We start from the raw sequence: 20,649 nt of genomic DNA, 5'->3' as shown, positions 1-20,649 counted from the left end.
ATTTCCTGCAGGACTGAGAGGAGGAGGAGCGCCACCTTCGTCCCCAAAGCAGCTCTGCTTTTTAACTCCAGCCGATAAGAACATTTCCCACACCAGAAACATAAATTACTCTCTTTTATACTGCTGACACTTTACTTACTTTTACTCACTTACAATTCTTTACTCACCTTCCAGTCACTTTAATTTTAAAACTGTATATACTGTGTATTCTGTGTATTTATTGCCCTGTCCTTATCTTCAAAGTCATGCTGCTCTGTTGTATCTTAATTGCCCCTTGGACATAAATAAAGTCTTTCTGATTCTGATTTTGACTCTTTCTCTACAGGGATCAGCTGAAATGAAACATGCCTATTCAGTGTGATTTAATCAGACAGAATAACTCCCAACTAGGGCGAACAAACACCTAAGATATGGTCATCAGTGGAACAGCTGATTAAATGCCACATTTCCCACTGAGGTTTGGCATTTCTTTGTGCCACACAGGCAGACGCAGGTTATCAGGACAAAGCAGCACATCAGTGTCAGACTTTCACAGCCTGATTACAGAGACGCGTCTGACTGAATTATCTGTATGCTGTCACAGTGACACTGCGTTTGTAAGTAGGTGGAGTAAGCTCGCCTGTCAAACTGTCCAGTTATTATGAGATAACTTTAGCATCTTTCCCTGGATAAATTATTTTGAAAATAGTGATGACAGTTCATAGTTGAGTTTGTTTGTTAATTTGCATCTTAGTTCATAACACTCACTAAAACCTGCCGGCTGTCAAAGATATTTCTAGAAGCTCCAGTGTTTTTGACCAGCAGCTGAAATCAACGTTAAAACACAGCGTGTTGATGTTTCAGTCAGAGACAAACAAAAATGAAGATGGTGACTGTGGTCTATCAGAGCGGGAGAACATGCAGCAGCAGTAATAACAGAGCATTTCACCTCTATATATATATATATATATATATATATATATATATATATATACCTATATATATATATATATACCTCATATATATATATACCTCTCTCTCTATATATATATATAGAGAGAGAGAGGGAGAGAGAGGTATATATATATATATATACCTCTCTCTCTCTATATATATATATATGTATAGAGAGAGAGAGAGAGGTATATATATATATATATATATATATATATATATATAGAGGTATATAGCAGTGGGCTTCCCACTGACTCCCTCACCGGACCCTGGACACTTGCAATCCCTAAGGCAGAGGACATCAGAAATGACAGACAAATATAAACAATACAACTTTTAGTAAATGTACATTTATTAAATTTCATTCTTAAAAATTATCTTCTTGACAGCACACATACTTTGTAGTTGTCCCACTTCTTTTTGGCCTGCCTTTCCCTTGCAGGCCCATCTTCTCGAGAATAGTCCTGATCGCACACAAAAGAATAAGAGAAGAGAGAAAACCATAACAACTATGATAATCCCTGAATCCAAAAGTTTTCACAGCAGAACACAAGAGGAATACCGTCTGGACATCACAGGTTCTGTACAGAATGAGGGTTATTGAAACCGTACTCAGATAAATATGATGTGTAAATTGATTTATTCGCTTACCTCCATCCCACAGTCGCTGAATTTTATACCCCGGTGAAGATCGTTTTCTCCTCTAGTTTTCTCTTTGGTCCCTTTAAACATATCACTAAATGGTTGATTGGGAAAAATGTAAGCGGCAATGAAAAACCGGGGACCCACCATACAAGCAAATTCACAACCCTGACAACATAACCGCTATAAAAGTTTAACTTTTGTACCACCAGATTTTCATTTACTTACATTTAAAAGTGTACTCGTCTTTTTGTGCCGCCATCGTTACGTGAATGAAGTTCTGTGCAATGAATTCTGGGCCAGCGAGCTATTGAGCGGCTGGGCCACGCTGTGAATTATAGCAAGTTGTTCAGTCCTACAGTTCTGCCGACAGCTGTTTATTTTTTATTTGTTTTAAAGGCCTTATATACTAACACATTTTCTAATATCATGTTTACCTTTGAGTTGTTGATGCTTTATAAATGGACATCTGCAAAGATGAGATGATGGAGCAGGTTTCAGTCAAGGTTCAGTCTGCTGCTGCATCCTGGTCACAACATACGGTGTTATCAGCTCAGTATTGAACAAGAAATATTAATGCTTCAAATTATTTGTCCTAAAGGATGCAAGCTGTACAGAGTGCTGCACATGTGACTTTGTGAACATAACTCCTTAACAATAATTCGGACAGTTTGTTAACCTGAATATTTGTAACAAACTAAAAATATACAGAGTCAGTGCTAAAAAAATAATCAGAGTAAAAATTAAACATTTTAACTTAAGCTGACAAGCGGACGTAGTTGGTTTCAGTACATAAGTATCGGGCTTTGCTATTTAATCCGTAGCTATTGACTAATGAGGGGTTACTGAAGTGCCAGGTTTTTAAAGGTTGGCGTTAATGTCGTTCCACATGTGGAAAGCGACAGAAAACACGCTGCTGTTTGCACATATTTAATAATCAGCTCTGCACAGGAGCAGAAGCAGAGTCCAGCCTGTTGCTCTTACAGTATAATACTCATATAAAAGTACAGTAACCGTGGTTAGTCACTGAGCAGCCCGGTGCGTTTCTCTTGATTTCTTTAGTCAGGGTAAATTCATTCACCTGCACGGGTTAGCTAAACTTTACAAAACAAGTTTCCCCGACAGCCGAGTGCTCATCTTAGCTAGTATTAAACCCGATACTTTGATCCCCATGATAGAACAGAGAAAACCCGACTCAGAGTGGTCAAAACATTTATAATTCTTTATTCAATCATCCTCCGTAAGAGAGAGCCCTGCACAGCCCAAAGCCAGCTGCAGAATCTCTAACATTAGAAGCTAAAATAGCCGGTAATGTAAACGCTGGACCCCTCAGCATCTGCCATTCCCGAACAGACACGTGCAAGTTTGTCCGTGACCGCAGCCGCGTGTTTTCTCCAGTCATTGGTCAGCATTATAATGTCTGCAAATACATGCGGGTCAGAATCCCCGCCCCCCCCCAGCGCGCCCCCAGACGCCAAAACAGTGCCAGCAGAGTGAAACTGAAAAATGGATTGAATCCGAAAACTGGATTGAAACTGGAAAAAAAAATTTACAGTTTCAATTAATTGTTTTTCACTCTCATTTTTTTCCAGTTTCAATACAGGATTTTTCAGTACATTTATTTCAGTTACAATGAGTTTTTTTGGTTTCATTTGAAGGTGGCGTCGTTCTGATCCCATAGAATCCCCTCTTCCTCACAGCTCCATATTCAACACGCTTTGCCCAGGATATCCACTCTCTCTCCTCTGCCAGCCTGAGCTGTCCCTCTGATATACTCGTTTCTGATCCCTCCCAGTGAAAGGATGTTCAACTCTGCCACCTGTCTTCTTATCAGTGCCACTGTCCCCAAACCATACATCATAATCTTGACACTACCGTCTTGTAAACCTTCTTTTTCACTCTTGTCCTTTTGTCACAAATGATCAGAGATGTGCGGGATCCTTTACCAAAGGAGAAAACCGGACATGTCAGAAATTTCACTTAGGGCTGACCTCATGTGTTTGGGTCTGGCATGTCTGTGCTTAGCCCCCACTCAGATTAGTTCTCCCTTTGTTAATGTTGATGTATGCACGCTGAGTTCAGGTGCAGGAGTCAGTGAAGACCTCTCTTCACCCTTAAAAGACTTTTCTGTGTAGACACTTGATTAAATATGGTGGCCTTGCAGAAAAAGTAACCTGAGGCACACGTTTTATTTTGGTTTGTTTTTCTTACATTGAACTAAAACTGTCATGGCTTCCAAATCTCACCATCACAAGTTCTCCCTGGTAACGCATTTACAGTCTCACCGACCTATAAGAAATTTTGCCCGTCAGAGTTGGTTTTGTTGTCACACCACATAACTGGGAGAACACTTTAGTCAGATTGTATTACCAGTTGGGAGAGCTGGAGGTGTTTATAGCCTTGCTGTCAAACTGACCTGTGAATCTCAATAAGTGTGTTGGAGATCTCCAAAGCTGAACACTTGAGATGTCCCGTAGCAATTTGTTGGCAGAGAAAAAGCGACACAGCAGAAATGTGGACTGTAAGTCACAACCGGTCATCACCAGAGCGGCTTCAGGAGAGAAGAGGCTAACTAATGCAGTGGGATTGGCTGTCAACACCTGGGCATCAGACTCTGCCCTGAGGTAGAGGAACAGCATCACTGAGAGAAAAATGCACTTGCAGAAAATTCAAAGATTCAAAGAGCTGCAAAAGCAGGGAAACCCCAAACTCAGAGCTCCCCAGAAGTGATCGAGTCCCGTCTGCTGTTTAAACTTACATTCAGAAACAGATGGTTTCCCACATAATGCTCTGTACCCTTCCTCCTGCTCTACGCCTACACTACCAGTCAAACCAGGACACACCTTCTCATTTAATGGTTTTTCTTTATTTTTACTACTTTCTACATTGTAGATGCAAACTGAAGACATGAAATATATGAAGCAGGATATATGGAGTTATGTAGCAAAGAAACAAATCATGGAAGTCTGTGCTTTGCACTGGTCTATGCAGAAAAGGTGAACGGTGGTCTCTACATGCATGGTTTGCACTGTGAAGCATGGAGGAGGAGGTGTGATGGTGTGGGGGGGGGCTTTGCTGGTGAAACTGTTGGAGATTTATTCAAAACTGAAGGCACACTGGCCCAGCATGGCTACCACAGCATCCTGCAGGAACACCCCATCCCATCCGGTTTGTGTTTAGTTGGACAATCATTTATTGTTTAACAGCACAATGACCCCAAACACACCTCCAGGCTGTGTGAGGGCTGTTTGACCAAGAAGGAGAGTGATGGATTGCTGATGGCCTTCACAGTCACCTGACCTAAACCCAATGGAGATGGTTTGGGATGAGATGGATCGCAGAGTGAAGGCAAAAGGGCCGACAAGTGCTCAGCATCTCTGGGAACTCCTTTAGGACTGTTGGAAACCATTTCAGAAGACGAGCTCATGGAGAGAATGCCAAGAGTGTGCAAAGCAATAATCAAAGCAAAGGGTGGATATTACGAAGAGTAACAGTTTAAAGTGTAGTGGACAGTGCAGTTGTAGTGTGTTAAGTGTTAGAGTGTGGAGTTGAAATGCATTTAAATTGACATGGAAATTTGAATCATAACTAAACGATCTGTACATGTTTGCCTATTTGAAGTAAGGACCCAATAAACAGCCCAGTAAGGTTTTTATGTTCAGCATTGTTAAATGATGATGATGTTATAACAGTGAAAGCGTCTGACAAAATCTCGATTCATATACGTGAATGACAGTGGCTGTGCTGTTATTTCAGCTGCCATAGGCTGGTTTTAAAAGATGAGCATCCTGGTCGTTCTGCACACTGGATCAGCTGTATGCAAAACAGGATCAGGCTGACCAAAAGTGAGAGTGCCATCAGAAGAAAAATGCATCATGAAGTGTTCATTGAGAAAGCATGGTCATTAGAAATACAGAATTTCTTTAATTAAAACCAAGACTCCAATCAGCCAAAGAAGCTGCCTCACGGTGCTCTCAGAGGTCAAGGAGTGTCTCACAGCAAGTTCTCACAAGTGAAAATAATGTTTGTCAGTCAGGATGAGAATATTAAAATGTTATATACAAATACAATACAAAGTTACGATCAAGATAAAGTATCCCTGCAGACAAGGATTCATACTGCAGCAGACTGAATGAGACTGACTTTCCTCCAACCCTTTTATTTATGTAGACAAACAGTTTAGAGATTACGCAAAGTATGAAGCGGATATTGTCATTTGTAATGAAATTTATATTTACTGTGTTGAATCCCACTGTGCACACCTTTATCAACAGTGAGTAGTGTTGCCCTCATTTCTAAAATCTGTTGTAAATGCATATATTAACATGCATTAGGTACTCACATCCTGCCTGTTAAGATACGAAAGGTTTAAATAAAATGTTCCTGGCAGCATTTGGCAGCTTAAAGTGGATTAACAGTACAACGTGGAAAAATAAAAATAGCTGTGCGTGCTCAGAGTTTAATCCCTGAGTAAACAAAGGTTAAAAGAAGTGAGAGCACACAGCTGACATGTGACAGCGGCTCTTTGTTTGTTTTTTATCTCCTTTTCATTTTCTTCTGGAAAATCTCTTCCTTTTCTGTGGCTCGTTTCCTTTGCAGGATCTCAGTCTGCAGCAGAATCTCATTAAAGCGAGCCTTTGGGGTAAACTGTGTAAACACGGCCGCGTCTCTCCACACTCGTGTACAGTTTAATTTGTTCCGATTGTTTCCATGCTGGATGAGCCCGGGGTGGATTTGCTTGCACTGCTGTTCCTGCAGCAGGACTGTGATATCACTTTTTACAGTTGCTGCCTCAAGAAGGCATCTGTGCAGATCAATGGGAAAGAAAGTGAGGCAAGGTTGTACGTTCAGTTCCCTGGACAGCTGCAGAAGTCAAAGGAAATTTCCTGGAGAGTTTGCCCTGCAGTGCTCATTTTCTTCCTTCTAGCTGTTCCTTCATCTCTCTAACTGTTCCTTCATCTCTCTAACTATTCCTTCATCTCTCTCTAACTATTCCTTCATCTCTCTAACTATTCCTTCATCTCTCTCTAACTATTCCTTCATCTCTCTAACTATTCTTTCATCACTCTTAGTGTTCCTTTATATCTCTCTAGCTGTTCCCTCATCTCTCTAACTATTCCTTCATCTCTCTCTAACTGTTCCTTTATCTCTCTTTCTGTTCCTTCATCTCTCTAATATTCATTTATCTCTCTAACTGTTCCTTCATCTCTCTAACTGTTCCTTTATCTCTCTCTAACTGTTCCTTTATCTCTCTCTAACTGTTCCTTCATCTCTTTAACTGTTCCTTTATCTCTCTAACTGTTCCTTCATCTCTCTAACTGTTCCTTTATCTCTCTAATTGTTCCTTTATCTCTCTCTAACTGTTCCTTTATCTCTCTAATTGTTCCTTTATCTCTCTCTAACTGTTCCTTCATCTCTTTAACTGTTCCTTTATCTCTCTAACTGTTCCTTTATCTCTCTCTAACTGTTCCTTTATCTCTCTAACTGTTCCTTCATCTCTCTAACTGTTCCTTTATCTCTCTAACTGTTCCTTCATCTCTCTAACTGTTCCTTCATCTCTCTAACTATTCTTTCATCACTCTTAGTGTTCCTTTATCTCTCTAATTGTTCCTTTATCTCTCTCTAACTGTTCCTTTATCTCTCTAATTGTTCCTTTATCTCTCTCTAACTGTTCCTTCATCTCTTTAACTGTTCCTTTATCTCTCTAACTGTTCCTTTATCTCTCTCTAACTGTTCCTTTATCTCTCTAATTGTTCCTTTATATCTCTCTAGCTGTTCCTTCATCTCTCTCTAACTATTCCTTCATCTCTCTAACTGTTCCTTCATCTCTCTAACTATTCTTTCATCACTCTTAGTGTTCCTTTATATCTCTCTAGCTGTTCCTTCATCTCTCTAACTGTTCCCTCATCTCTCTAACTATTCCTTCATCTCTCTCTAACTGTTCCTTTATCTCTCTTTCTGTTCCTTCATCTCTCTAATATTCATTTATCTCTCTAACTGTTCCTTCATCTCTCTAACTGTTCCTTTATCTCTCTCTAACTGTTCCTTTATCTCTCTAACTGTTCCTTCATCTCTCTAACTGTTCCTTTATCTCTCTAACTGTTCCTTCATCTCTCTAACTGTTCCTTCATCTCTCTAACTGTTCCTTCATCTCTCTAACTGTTCCTTTATCTCTCTAATTGTTCCTTTATCTCTCTCTAACTGTTCCCTTATCTCTCTAATTGGTCCTTCATCTCTCTAATATTCATTTATCTCTCTAACTGTTCCTTCATCTCTCTAACTGTTCCTTTATCTCTCTCTAACTGTTCCTTTATCTCTCTCTAACTGTTCCTTCATCTCTTTAACTGTTCCTTTATCTCTCTAACTGTTCCTTCATCTCTCTAACTGTTCCTTTATCTCTCTAACTGTTCCTCTATCTATCTCTAACTGTTCCTTTATCTCTCTAACTGTTCCTTTATCTCTCTCTAACTGTTCCTTCATCTCTTTAACTGTTCCTTTATCCTCCGTGTTGGTCAGGTGATTCTTCCAAAACAGGGATAAGTGTCTCAGTGTACAGTATTTCTCCTGTATCCCAACTTTTAGCATTCTCTGCGTCTATAAAACCACTTACAAAGCAATTTCAGTAACATTAAACAGGTAAAAGTAAAATAACAATAAATGCCTGAAATGTGAAAGAGAAGTAATACAGGAAAATTTAAATATTTGTGTGTGTACATTTCTTAAGAAGTCCAAGTTTCACAGTGAAAACAAAAACAAAAGGACTTAAACAATAAATTTAAAAACAATATATCTGAAATCTTTTCACTCTCACATTTAACAAATGCATATGTATAGCTACAAGCATATGCACATTTATGCACAGGTCACTATTGCAATGCCATGAATTAAAATTCTTTTTATATAGCATATATTTTATATATAAGCAGAGTTTCAGTTAACATTCTTTGTAATTGTGTTGGCTATGTAATAGTGTAACTTTCTAAACTTATATTTCAACTCGTTTAATGTAATGTTGACCATGTGAAAGGTTACTTTTAAAGGTTTTTGAATGTATTTATTTTCATTTTCCTGGATAGCATGAAGCAACATGCTTGTTGCTTGGGGAATTTTTTTGCATTCACAAAGTGTTTGCTCAGCTGTTGCTCTAACTCACATGTCGTATGACCAACTTGATAAAAAAGTCAGGTGTCATGTTACTGGGTGGCAGCGTTAGAGTTTTAATCATTAGTTAGTTTGTAAGCCCTTTACCTGACCTCTGACCCCGACTCGTGTTTTTGTGATCTGTCAGGTTTCTACATGTACATAGAGACATCAAGGCCAAGGCTGGAGGACGACACAGCCAGACTGTTGTCCCCGACATTCAACTCCAAAAGCTCCTCTGTCAGCAACAACCCCACCTACTGCTTTGCGTTTTATTATCACATGTATGGGAAACATATAGGTGAGAGAGAAGCAGAACTCCACGTGTCACAAGTACACCACGTGATGAATAAAAATAACGCTGAACAGCGCTGCTTCATGTCTTGTAGGAGCTCTGAACGTTTTCCTGCGTCAGAAAGGTCAAGCGGTCACAGATACCCTGGTCTGGAGCCTCACCGGTAACCAAGGAGACCGCTGGTGTCAAGCCAAGGTCAAGATCCACCCAACTACAGCCTTTCAGGTACAGACCACACCAATCCCCACAGACTCTTTACTGCACACCACCCAACATAACAACTAGCAGCTGTAGAGCAGAGAGCCCTTCTGTAGAGACCACGCCACAGCAGCACTGCTCCAGAAAGCATGCTCTGCAGAGCTTAAGAAGAAGAACACTGATCAGTTACATCAGTCAACACCTATACTTCAAGTATGTATGTGACTGGAGACAAAGTTCCTAACACGATTCATCACTGCAATGGGTAAAAAAGGAGGAGAGCAACTTGGGGGTTAGTATCTTGCCCAAAGTTGCCGAATGAATGTGTGTGCATGTTAGTTAGAAGAAAGTGCCTGGGTGAATGTGGCATGTTGTGTAGAGCGCTTTGAGTACTCTGGGAGAGTAGAAAAGCGCTATATAAGGATCAGTCCATTTACCAAGATGCTAGCAGGCAGGGCATACTTGGATCGACATAACCAAGTGGCCGACGTAGTATCTGTGCCGAGTATGGCCTGGAAGTCCTGAGGGATCGTGGGAAACTTTTATAGAGCTGTCTATATGTCGGCCAGCTAGATGTTTTATTATAGTGTTGGGACTATGAACCACGTGAGGAATATAAAGAAGCAATTTATTACAATTACATATTGTGTTAAGGCAAAATAAGCCACCGTGAATAGATCCAAAATAGAAGTAATGAGCGGGGAAATAAACAGATCCAGGGCTGATCCAGTCTGAACTCTTGATCCCATCCACTTTGGATCTGTACCACCATGGAAGTGCCCGGATGGGGTTTGCCTATCCTGTGGAGCCTGTTATACTTGATAGCAGGCAGAGTCACTGCTGTCAGACAGGTGTAGGTGATCTTGAACAGAAAGTATGGGGGAGTTCTGTACTTTTAAAATGTTTAATGGCTGAATCTGTGAAAACACGTCATGTTCAGAGCACAGTCAGACTGTCTGCAGCTGCTTTTATGAAATCGCTTTAAATACATGAAAATCGTCAGGAGACTATTTCACTCTGAGCTGACACAACTGCTTTCTCTGTCCTTATATATTGACGAGTTCTGAGCTTTGATGCCAACTTAATTAACAAGGAAATGAAAGCATCAGTCAGCTGGTTCATGTGCAGCAGGAGGGAAAGAGTCTGAGAGGAAGCCTGTCAGCAAGCCTGCTAACTAACTCTGAGAGGAAACCTGGAGATTTCCTCATCTGAGGGTTAAGAAACTCAACCTGCGTCCTGGCAGCCACAGATATAACAGATACCGTGGATATCCACTGCACTATATACAACTAGTCTTCTAGAAACCAGTTACTTCCTCTCAAACATCCTCTGAGCTTCCTGTCACTGTGTCTCTGCAGATGGTGATCGAGGGCGTGCGAGGCTCTGGTATTGAGGGAGATATTGCCATCGATGATGTCGCTATTGAGGAGGGAGAATGTAAAGACCCCCCTCCCAACAGTGAGTATGCCCTCGATGAAAAGCTTTTATTTGATTCATGGCTCCTTCAAGCACACAAAGATGCTCAGAGCCTTCGAACAATCCTTTTTAAACTTACGTTTATTTCATTGACCCAAAATGAAAAGTGTGGACACAGACATCTACGGCAGGTATCGTCCAAATGAAGCTACAGCTTGGTGAAATCGCTGTGATTGTTGTTGTTTTGTAATCGATCACTTATGCTCTAAGCCTGTGTTTGCAGTAGTCATTCATACTCGCTCTCTTTCTGTTTTCCACACAGATCTAAGGTCGCTCGCCCCACCCTCATCGCCACATATATGGCAGCACTGCATCACTCTGATTCTGGCTCTGATTGGCCAGCAGAGGTGACCCCTCCTCTCTGTCGGACATTGCGACCTTTGACTCTTTGCCCACCTATTCCTGCTCCATCATTCCCAACATGTAACCCCGCTCCATCCCTCTGCTACCAAAGATACAGTCAGAGACGAGATAGCTAAAGCAGGAGGCCGTACGACAGTTTGGTGACATGAGAGTTGAGTTTGAAGGTGCCAGATTTATTTTAATGGGCTCGTCTTCTCTCTCGAGTCACAGTGATCTGTTTCTGACAGAGCAGCTTCAGTCCAACACGTGTTTGCAGTAGCTGAGCTCAGAGACTGGAAGCAGGAAGCTGCTGCGCAACAAGCTCTGACGTTGAAGAACCTTCAAGCCACAGCAGGATGGTCTGATTAGTCTCCATATTTCTCTACGTGTTCCAGGAAAAGCATTCATTTTGTAAATAAGACAGATTTATTTATAATTAATAAGATCTGCTGTTTATCTCTCTGTTGGCTGCTGGACTTTGTTTGGTTTGACATCGATGAGATAAACAGTTGATGTTTCTGTCTTCCGTGCACACGCAGTAGGGAGGTGACAGTTACCTGTTTGGCATTTTAACCCCCAAAGACGTTCCTCAGGTGTAGCTTTTTTCAAGTTACAGCTTTCTTTGAATATGTTTTTGTGATGCAGTACTACCTGTGGCTGCTGATGACAAAAAGGACTTAAACGTCTTTTATCAGATCATTGCAGAACCAGAAGTCTGAATCTTCTTCTTCTCTCCTTCATCAATCCTTATTTTTGGCACTTGTGTAAACTGTGCCATTGGGACCTGTGCTGGTGTCATTAATGGGTATCACTCTGCATGAATAAAGGAACATGTCATGTTTATAGGCAGATCACACTTTGAATTATGTCCCCATCCTGCCAGAAGGCCTGGTTATTAGTGCAAATCCAACATTACAAACACAAGTCGTTTTCCAGCATAAATTTCAGACACGTGAAGCCAGAAGGTCTGAGAGGCACTGCTGGGAGATGTTGGCATTTAGCAGCAAGCATGTGTGCAGAAGAAGAAAGCAAACTATTCGTGTGGCGTCGTCACAGCAAATCCTGATATCTGATTTGGCACTTCCTTCCCTGTCTTTCCTCCTGGTCCTGAGTCAGGCATCTTTCACATGTCTGATGTTAACCATCACATGGAGTAACCAACAAATGATGCACGCTCTAAAAGTCTTTGGGTAGTCCAGGATCAGAATCATCCTAATGTGGATTAGGCTGAAGAATCCGTGGATGCCTGTTTTTAAAGTTTGCTGTCTTAAAGATACTTCATCAAATTCCTGCGTGAACGTTTCCAAAATGATGAAGCTGTCAGCAGTAAAGCCGTTGACATGAGTTTATGTTTTGTGTTAAAAAGATGTCAAAGTTCAGTGAGGCCCGGCCTGCAAACATCAGTTTGTACCATAAGATGGCGCTGTGGACCATCTGGGTGAGTCGTTAGGAGCACATTATTGATGGTGGCAGTCTGAGAAAAGGACAAACATCTGGAATAAATGGTGAGGTAGCTAAAGAGGAATAAGAAACAAAGCACACATCTGGACACACTGCAGGACACCCACTGAACTGCTGCCCACAGTTATTCTTTCATTACAAAATGAGCCTTTAAAGTAGAAATAACTGATGTGCAGTCAGCCACTCCATGTGTGACAGAACAGTTAGTCTTTACTGCACGGCTGCTCTGCTTTTACACTGAGAGCTAAACACAGGTAACCTACAGCTTAGTACTGCCCCTGAAGGCATCCTGCCCTGAAGGTTTCACGTGGACATGCAGAGTTTCCCATCAGCAGCTTCTGTCTCTGTTTCCAGTCTGACGTCCAGTTTTCTACAGCGAAGCTCGTTAAACTTTCAGGCAAAGTCAGTGTTAGAGGAGAGGACATGCACAGCTTGAATGTCAGCCTCCCCCCTGTCCCACCCTCCCCTCTCATCATCCACGTCCCCATAAGTCCACTCTCCCCCTCAGCACATCAGCAGTACTGTACTGTGAGATGGACCGACAGTCATCTCTCGCTTATCTTTTTATGCTTTTGGTGGGCGGGTGGACCAAGCAAATGGCATTTAAAAATAAAAAACGTACTTTCAGAGCCTACTTTGACATCTGTCTGTCTGTGGCGGACCAAGCAGGAGAGGTCAGCATCTGCCATCAAGTGCCTTCAGATTCACAGAGGGAACGTTCGCTGGGCCACGGACCGCCAGCCTTCGTCACAGAAACGAAGAGTCAAACATCTTTCTGTCTTAATGACTGGAGTGAACATGAAGCGTCCTCCGGTTTGATTATGCAGAGAAACACTTTCTTTTTCTTTTGGTGGAGATGTTGGATTTTGTCGAAGCCTAAGCCATGCTGAACGGCATTTTAAAAAGGCACCACTAAAGAAGCCATGGACGAGGAAACTGACTGTGGACACAGGACGTCTGATTTATTTAACCACAGAAATAAAAGACCAACACGTGACCATCATCTGACCATACGATGATACCTGACAGTTTTCATCCCTGTTTCAGTGGGATTCAAGCGTTGGCGTCTCAGAACCATTTTAGTTTTCCAAAATAAGAGTTTCTGGTAGGAGCCGAAGACTTTAATGCTACCTGAGACCATCAGCTACCTTAAGCTACAAAATTAGATTTCCAACAAATAAAAGAAGAAAAGTCAAATCAAATCCTCTGTTGTTCCTACGATAGTATAAAAATGGTGTTGGGGAGTTTTTATTTTGTTTTTAACATGTGTGGGGGTTTTAACTGAACTTTTCTTTGGGTTTTGAGATTTCTATTAAATCTATAAAAAGTATTAAAGAAGATTTTAAACTATAAAGCATTTTTGTATCCTAAAGAAACATCGTGGGTGAAGAGGTCATGCTCATGTTTCGAAGCATCTATTAGAAAAGCACAAAAGATTCATAATTATTAACCCTCTCAGGCTCAAATTAAGTTTGTTGTTGCTAATGCACAACCAGGTCCTGCAGTCGTACTTCTGAGTAAAGAAACATAAAATATGTATCTTGGTGATCAGGTGGTTCGTTTTTAACGTCTGCCTGGAGAGGGTTAAACAGAGTCAACACACGTGCACACCTATGATTCCTGATTCGTCGTCTCTGCTCATATATGTATGTCCATGTATGGAAGCCCATTTCTGCCAAGAAAAATGGCTCCACAGCTAGCATGATGAACACTGAAATAATCCATCATTTACCATTGGTTTATTTTTGTCTTTGTTTTATTTTGATTTCGTTACCATCCCCTCGTTCTGCTGCAGAAAAGAAAAATACTGGATCACAAATGAGCATGATTAAAAATAAATGGATGGATAACAAAGACAGCTGGGATGGGCTGCAGCGCCCCCGGGAGGGTAAAGCATGGACTGCCTCTCTGCATGGGTGTTATCTCTCTATTGTAGGCGGCAGTTTAGGTTTAATGGATCATAGGTCATAATTCATCTCTTTAGGTCCTGACTGAATTTCTGTGGGTCTGTAGGTACAACTTTTATTTTTTCCCCTTTCTTACGTATTTGTAAAATCTGGCTTAATTCCATCATTTGGAGTTTAAATTATACATTTTGGTTTTTACACAATGATTAAAATGTCTTTTTTTTTTGTTTTAAGAACTTTCTTTCACAACTTTGACTCTTTTTTGCACGAATGGGCTTCTGTACACCAGCTGGAACTCATCCTACTTCCATTCTGATCACATGGTTTCATAAAATCATCTCGACCTGAAAATTTATTTTAATCAAAGCGATGAAACCATGCTTTGAATGTATGTGACAGAAGTTCTCTGAATGGATCCGAATATGTAAATCTGTGGGAATGTTTCGATCAAATGGAAGTGCACCAACAGTGACAACCTTATAAAAATAGTTTATTATTATTATTCATTCTGATTCACTGTCTTTAAAAAAATCCTCAGCAAAAAGTTTTCAGCTGATAGAAATGAGACGTATTTCCATCCCAGAGGATTAGCAGAGGATTCGTGGGACGAATGATTTCTTCTTGCTTTTTCTCCTCTGGTGACTTTTTCCTCCTGTGTTTTTCTGCTGCAGCTGATGATCAGATTATTATTTCAGCTCCTCTGGGTATTAGTTTTCCTCGGCTACATTATTATCACATTAGCTGGAAATGGGTGGTTGCTTCTGAAGAACACCAGTAGGTTTATGTATGTTTTTCACATATATTGAACAGTTTTCATGACTCTACAACCTTTTTACAGAAACATGCCTCATTTAATCAAAAATAGGTCATTTATACAAATATATATTATTATGTTACACTTCAGCATACGCTCAACAAATGAAAGGAAAAATTCACACTTGTCATAAAAATAAATGAATAAAAAACTGTAGTTTCTGAGTTTTGACGTACATGTCAGATCTTTTCAGTCACTGTCACAGTTTTACAGCAACACTTCAGTAAACAGACACGTGACTTAGTCTGCACAGGAATCACATTCATTGAAATGTAATTGAGAGAAAGTAATAATAATAATAATAATGGATTGCATTCATATAGAGCTTTTCGGGGCCTTCAAAGCGCTTTACAATGCTACTATTCATTCACTCTTACATTCACACACTGGTGGAGGCAGCTACAGTTGTAGCCACAGCTGCCCTGGGGTAGACTGACAGAAGCTGCCATATCGCGCCATCGGCCCCTCTGGCCAACACCAGTAGGCAGTAGGCGATGTGTCTCGCCCAAGGACACAACGACCAAGACTGTCCGAGCTGGGGCTCGAACCGGCAACCTTCCGATTACAAGACGAACACCCAACTCTTGAGCCACGATCGCCCTATAAAGAAAAGTAAAGAACCAGTCAGCAGCCAATGAAGGGAAAACTATCCCAACACCACATTTACTGCATTTATGTTCTTGAAGTTTATGATTTTTTTTGCACATTATGTGAAGCCTCTATATTTTCCTTGGATGACATTTTCTCTTTATGTTATGTTTGGATAATATTATCAGTATTCTCCTGAACTGTAGATCAGCCATCCTGTTTTCCTTGTTTGACCAGATTTTTATGCTGGCAGCCACAGAAGTGTACCAAAGCGATCATTTGGCCATGCCCTGACTGATTTGTTTGCTGTTTGCATTGTTAGCTCATGTTTCAGAATGAAAAGGCCACTCTGGAAATGAAGACTTAATTTAAAGAAATAACAAAAGAACAGCCCAGATCTCTGCATGAAACCAGTTTGAGGCTCAATTATATCACAGCCACTGGAAACAGAAGCGTTGTCCATAAAAATAAAATACAAATACCTGTAATTTATCAATGAAGGCAGTAGCTTTGTTTTAATCCCCAGATGAAAGCTTAAGGTTATAACTTTCATAATTTAACTGCGGTCAGCTAAAGAGAAACAGTGGAGTCACTTATTCACGGCTCACACAGCTCTGTATGTGACTCACATAAAGGACTCGACTTTGCAGGTTTTCTCCCCTCTGCTCCTTCAGACTTGTTGTTGGTCCAAGTTCAGCTCGATCCACAGTAACCCATATTCCTGCATTCAGTTCCATTTATTTCTCTTTATTTATTCAGCAGATGTGTGGGTGAACATATTATTTCTGATCCATTTCCACTCTTTAGTTCAATTCTATTCAATTCAATTTTATTGAAACAGCACCAAATCACAACAACAGTCGGCTCGATGCTCTCCGATGCATCCATCGGAGTATGAATGTGTGTGAATGTTATCTAGAAAGCACTTAGAAAGATGTGCTTGTGCGAATGGGTCTGAATGGGTGAATGCACAAGTTGTGTAAAGCGCTTTGAGTGCTCAGATGAGTAGAAAAGCGCTATATAAGAACCAGTCCATTTACCATTTACCATAAAGTAAATCAATAACGTTTACATTTTAACTGCCCATAGTGTCAATTAATATTACATGAAACATTTTAAAGACCTTATGGTAGAATGGTCAGGGTAATAGTGATGAATATGATAGTTAAAGCAATAGAAAGTATTATTGTTGGTTATCTTTCTGAGGAATAACATAAAATAGACTAAAAAACAGCAAAAATAAACATAAAAACACTGGAACTTAAAAGCTAAACTAAAACCTTTTTATTACTTTACAGATTTTATTTCTGCAGGAATTGGTCACATGTTGTAAACTCAGGCAGCAGGTAGGCAGGTAAACTCAGGCTCTGATACCGTACGACACTTGTTCTCTCTCCAGCCCAGACCTTACATTTCGAATAATCTCTGCTGGACAAAGCGTCTCCTGTCGACTCTGCAGGGGGAAAGCATGTCCTCGTTAACTTCCTCAGAGGTGCTTTTGCTTGTGTTGTATATGTTTGGATTTGTGGAAGAGGAGTGGGCAATAAAGTTTTAAAAGCTACCATCAAGTCTCTGTGGACATGCGAAGAAAATATTTTTATAACTGTCATTATTTTCTGCAGTACATTCTCACCTAAGTGATGCTACATGCATACTGGTTATTAATATTATTATTATACAAATAAATACACTCCAAATGTAACAGTGTTGTGTGTGTGTTCATTACTCACATTCACCCAAAGTTCAAGCGTTTGAGCAGCTGCAGAGCAGGAACACAACACACCTCACATTAAACTCAGACTAAGGCCAGTCTGAGTGCACAGCTACCCTCTTAAGCCTAATCACTGACTCAACGTCAGCATCTCCCAGTTTAGATATGGTCTACATAAGATATAGTATCTATTTTTATCTAAATACAACAACATGACGGCCAGTAGGAACTGTTTTTGTTTGCTTTAGCCATTGTTCACACATTGAATGAAATGTACACATTGTTCACTGCACACTGTGTTAGCAATCAAACGACACTCTAGTTTCCTCTGTTGTCAAAAACGTGATGAAACTGTGCAACTTTCACGTCTTCAGCGAATCGTTTGATCAGGGAGTGTTTCAAGCCTTTTTTCCCGTCTGAAGCCACCAGAGTAAAACTGAACGTGACCACAGACACCTTAAAAAACATAATAGCTATAAATGAGTCGATGCCTGTGTGGTTTCTGCTGACTGCTGGCACTGTTTGATTTCAGTCTGGAAAATGGAAAAATGAAGGTAATTTCCATCATTTGAATAGAAAGATTGACAGGATAAAATGAAGCTTGCAGCAGGCAAGAGGGAGAAGCTTTCACCTCGTGGATGGAAATGACAGATTTCAGTCAGACCTGAAATGTTTTTACTGAAACAAGTGACGTCCCCGCAGGATAAAACACAGCACTCAATTCAACATATAATTGTTTCAGACACATTTTCCAAAATTAATCCTGATGTAAATTTGTTGATGTGTGGATATCTGATCCAGAAATTGTTTTGGGGAGATAAAGTCTTCTGTTTTGGTTCAGTAGTTTCAGCTGTTGATCTGCTGCTGGGATAACTTGTGTCTTTCCATTAGCTGGAAACTGGAAACTGTCATCGATAATTATTTTTAGGAGTCCACTCGGACGTGGACCGTGAGCCATGACACTGGAACGAATGTTTAATTTTGTTGTAAATACGGGGGCAAAAGGGAGGAGACTGCATTTAGGGTCAGGCGTGGGTACTTAAGAGGTTAATAGAAGGGCTGTGCCCTTTGCCCCACTGTGGTTTTGTGTCTAAGCACTCCATGTAACTAGTTTTACGTGCGTTTTACAACTACATGAATGTACTATTGCTGTGTGATTTATTACTGTTACTGAAGGTTACTCTCCACACCAACACCAGCTAGATGTTTAAATCTTAATATAAATGAGTAACAGCAGGTGGACATTAGGTAAGGCTGCACTTTTTGCAGTGATCTCGTATAGAAAACTATTCGGCGCGTATATAAAACAGGTCCGCGGCTCCGAACCGTAGTAAAGGGACCTCTGGCTAATACGTCGGGTTCGTGTCGGGCTCGTAGCTGAAAACTAGCTTTACTTTGTTGTCTGGGTCAACTTTGCTAGCAGAGACAGAGAGAGGCGTTGAAAGGCTTTTCCTTTTTCTCCCTCCCTCACTCACAGACACATCACAGGTACAGCAGTCCATTCTCCCTGCAGCACGGACTACACTGCCCATCAGGCTACATGCTTTAGGGCGATGCCTGTAACACTCTGCTATTGCCTTCATATTAAATCATTTTAAAAATATTTCTTCACGTCATTATGAGACGGGAGATTGAGACACGGGAATTAGGGCCTCTTAATGTGTGTTTTGTTTGGGTTTCCACCAGCGTGGAATTACCAAAAATTGAGGGTATAGCCAAACATATTGTGGCTCAGACAAGGAGGAGACAGAGGTGTCGTTTGGTCCTGCTTCCCCGAGTTTCCAGAGAGCACAGCCGTTTATTTTCCAACAGAAACACACCGCCGCTAACCAAACTGCTCGGCATAGCTTAGCACAACAACAAAAAGGCCTCTCTCACCCAGGAAACACGCAGAGAGAGAGCGTCACCCTGTAACCATGGCAACCGTAACGCTGCCGCCTGGAACAACAGAACGTAGCTGTCAAACAAAACCCAAACAGTCCTGACCCGCCACAATGTGAAACAGGGAAGTACCCCCGTGTAATCCATTTATTTCAACAAAGTAACTGTATTCTAAATACCACCTTTTTAAACGGTAACTGTAACGGAATACAGTTACTCATATTTTGTATTTTAAATACGTAACGGCGCTACATGTATTCTGTTACTCCCCAACACTGGTGGTGGACACATGGGTCTGGGAACAATCGCCTCCAAATTCTTTGATTTGTTGTGAACAGTGAGTTCAAACAACAGCACACTGACACAGAGTCATGGTGGGAGGGTGGAGGGAGCTTTGGCGCCGTCATGTTCAGATCAAACAGCTTTTAGAGCAGCACAGGTTAGCAGTCACCTGAACACAAAGCTGCTCTCTGTCAGTTAACCTGAGTGAACCTGATGCCTCATAAGTCAGTGGAGCTTTGACTGTGTGGAGATCAACACACGACCGTTTTCACTTTAACTGGAAGAACAGTAAGCAGTCCCAGACTTTTCTCCCTGTTGGTGTATGACGTCTGTGATGGCAGCACGCAACAACACACTTGGGTAATATTAATTTTACCTTTTTGTTTTATTTTTACATTGTGCTTTAAAGCTTCTGTGATCATGCCTGTTTACCTGTAATGCATGACAGCACTAAGCTATAGTCCAAATGGTGGCATAGACTCCGTTTTGCATTGTTTGTTATTTGATATGGTATATGCTATATTAATTTCTGTTCTTTTTGAGTTAGCTGACCTCCGCTCCGGTCCTTCCTGGTCTGGCTGAAGGAGGAGGCTGAGGGTGGAGCTGGTTTAAATGCAGAAGCCAATGAAGTGGACTGAACCATCTATTGTGATCATGTAGGGGGGATGGGGCTCTTCTTGAATGATGGTTAGCTGTTATCTCTCTAGTTTTCACCTTTGGTGTATATAATGGTTTATTCATTTGCTATATAACTGGAGCGGTTTCTCATTTGGGCAGGCAGAGTTATGTTTTGTTCTTGGTTCTTAAAATAGCTTGTTTTTGGCATTTTGAACTTTTGTAATCATTTTGTCCTTTTTGGGGTATAATAAAAGATTACATCTGTGCCTGTGTGTTCCTGCTTGGTCCATGAAAACGTCCTAAACCAAAGAATGATAGAATGAATGATGATGATTAACTCTGAATAAACAGTCAGTTCTGC

The 20,649-nt window shown here is 40.9% G+C and overlaps 1 protein-coding gene and 2 long non-coding RNA genes across 3 annotated transcripts in view; 2 read left to right on the top strand and 1 right to left on the bottom strand.

Moving 5' to 3' along the window:
* The window catches only part of LOC146496756 (uncharacterized), a 496,205-nt gene extending 480,155 nt beyond the window's left edge, over nt 1-16,050 (top strand). The window contains exon 2 of the long non-coding RNA XR_014871065.1: nt 14,040-16,050. This is a non-coding gene — a long non-coding RNA (uncharacterized LOC146496756). The remainder of the gene's footprint in view (nt 1-14,039) is intronic.
* LOC146496755 (MAM domain-containing glycosylphosphatidylinositol anchor protein 2-like) overlaps nt 1-16,050 on the top strand; it is a 149,192-nt gene extending 133,142 nt beyond the window's left edge. Inside the window, exons 14-17 of the mRNA XM_085142525.1 lie at nt 8,864-9,016; nt 9,105-9,235; nt 10,567-10,666; nt 10,947-16,050. Coding sequence (XP_084998651.1) covers nt 8,864-9,016; nt 9,105-9,235; nt 10,567-10,666; nt 10,947-11,035 — 473 coding nt within the window. The 3' untranslated portion in view covers nt 11,036-16,050. The remainder of the gene's footprint in view (nt 1-8,863; nt 9,017-9,104; nt 9,236-10,566; nt 10,667-10,946) is intronic.
* LOC146496748 (uncharacterized) overlaps nt 1,924-20,649 on the bottom strand; it is a 166,048-nt gene continuing 147,322 nt past the window's right edge. The window contains exon 5 of the long non-coding RNA XR_014871054.1: nt 1,924-2,101. This is a non-coding gene — a long non-coding RNA (uncharacterized LOC146496748). The remainder of the gene's footprint in view (nt 2,102-20,649) is intronic.

Source organism: Neolamprologus multifasciatus, chromosome 19, assembly GCF_963576455.1.
Source record: "Neolamprologus multifasciatus chromosome 19, fNeoMul1.2, whole genome shotgun sequence".
Lineage (NCBI taxonomy): Eukaryota > Metazoa > Chordata > Actinopteri > Cichliformes > Cichlidae > Neolamprologus > Neolamprologus multifasciatus.
The sequence above is the reverse complement of the archived record's forward strand: the minus strand, read 5'-3'. Positions and strand labels throughout refer to the sequence as shown.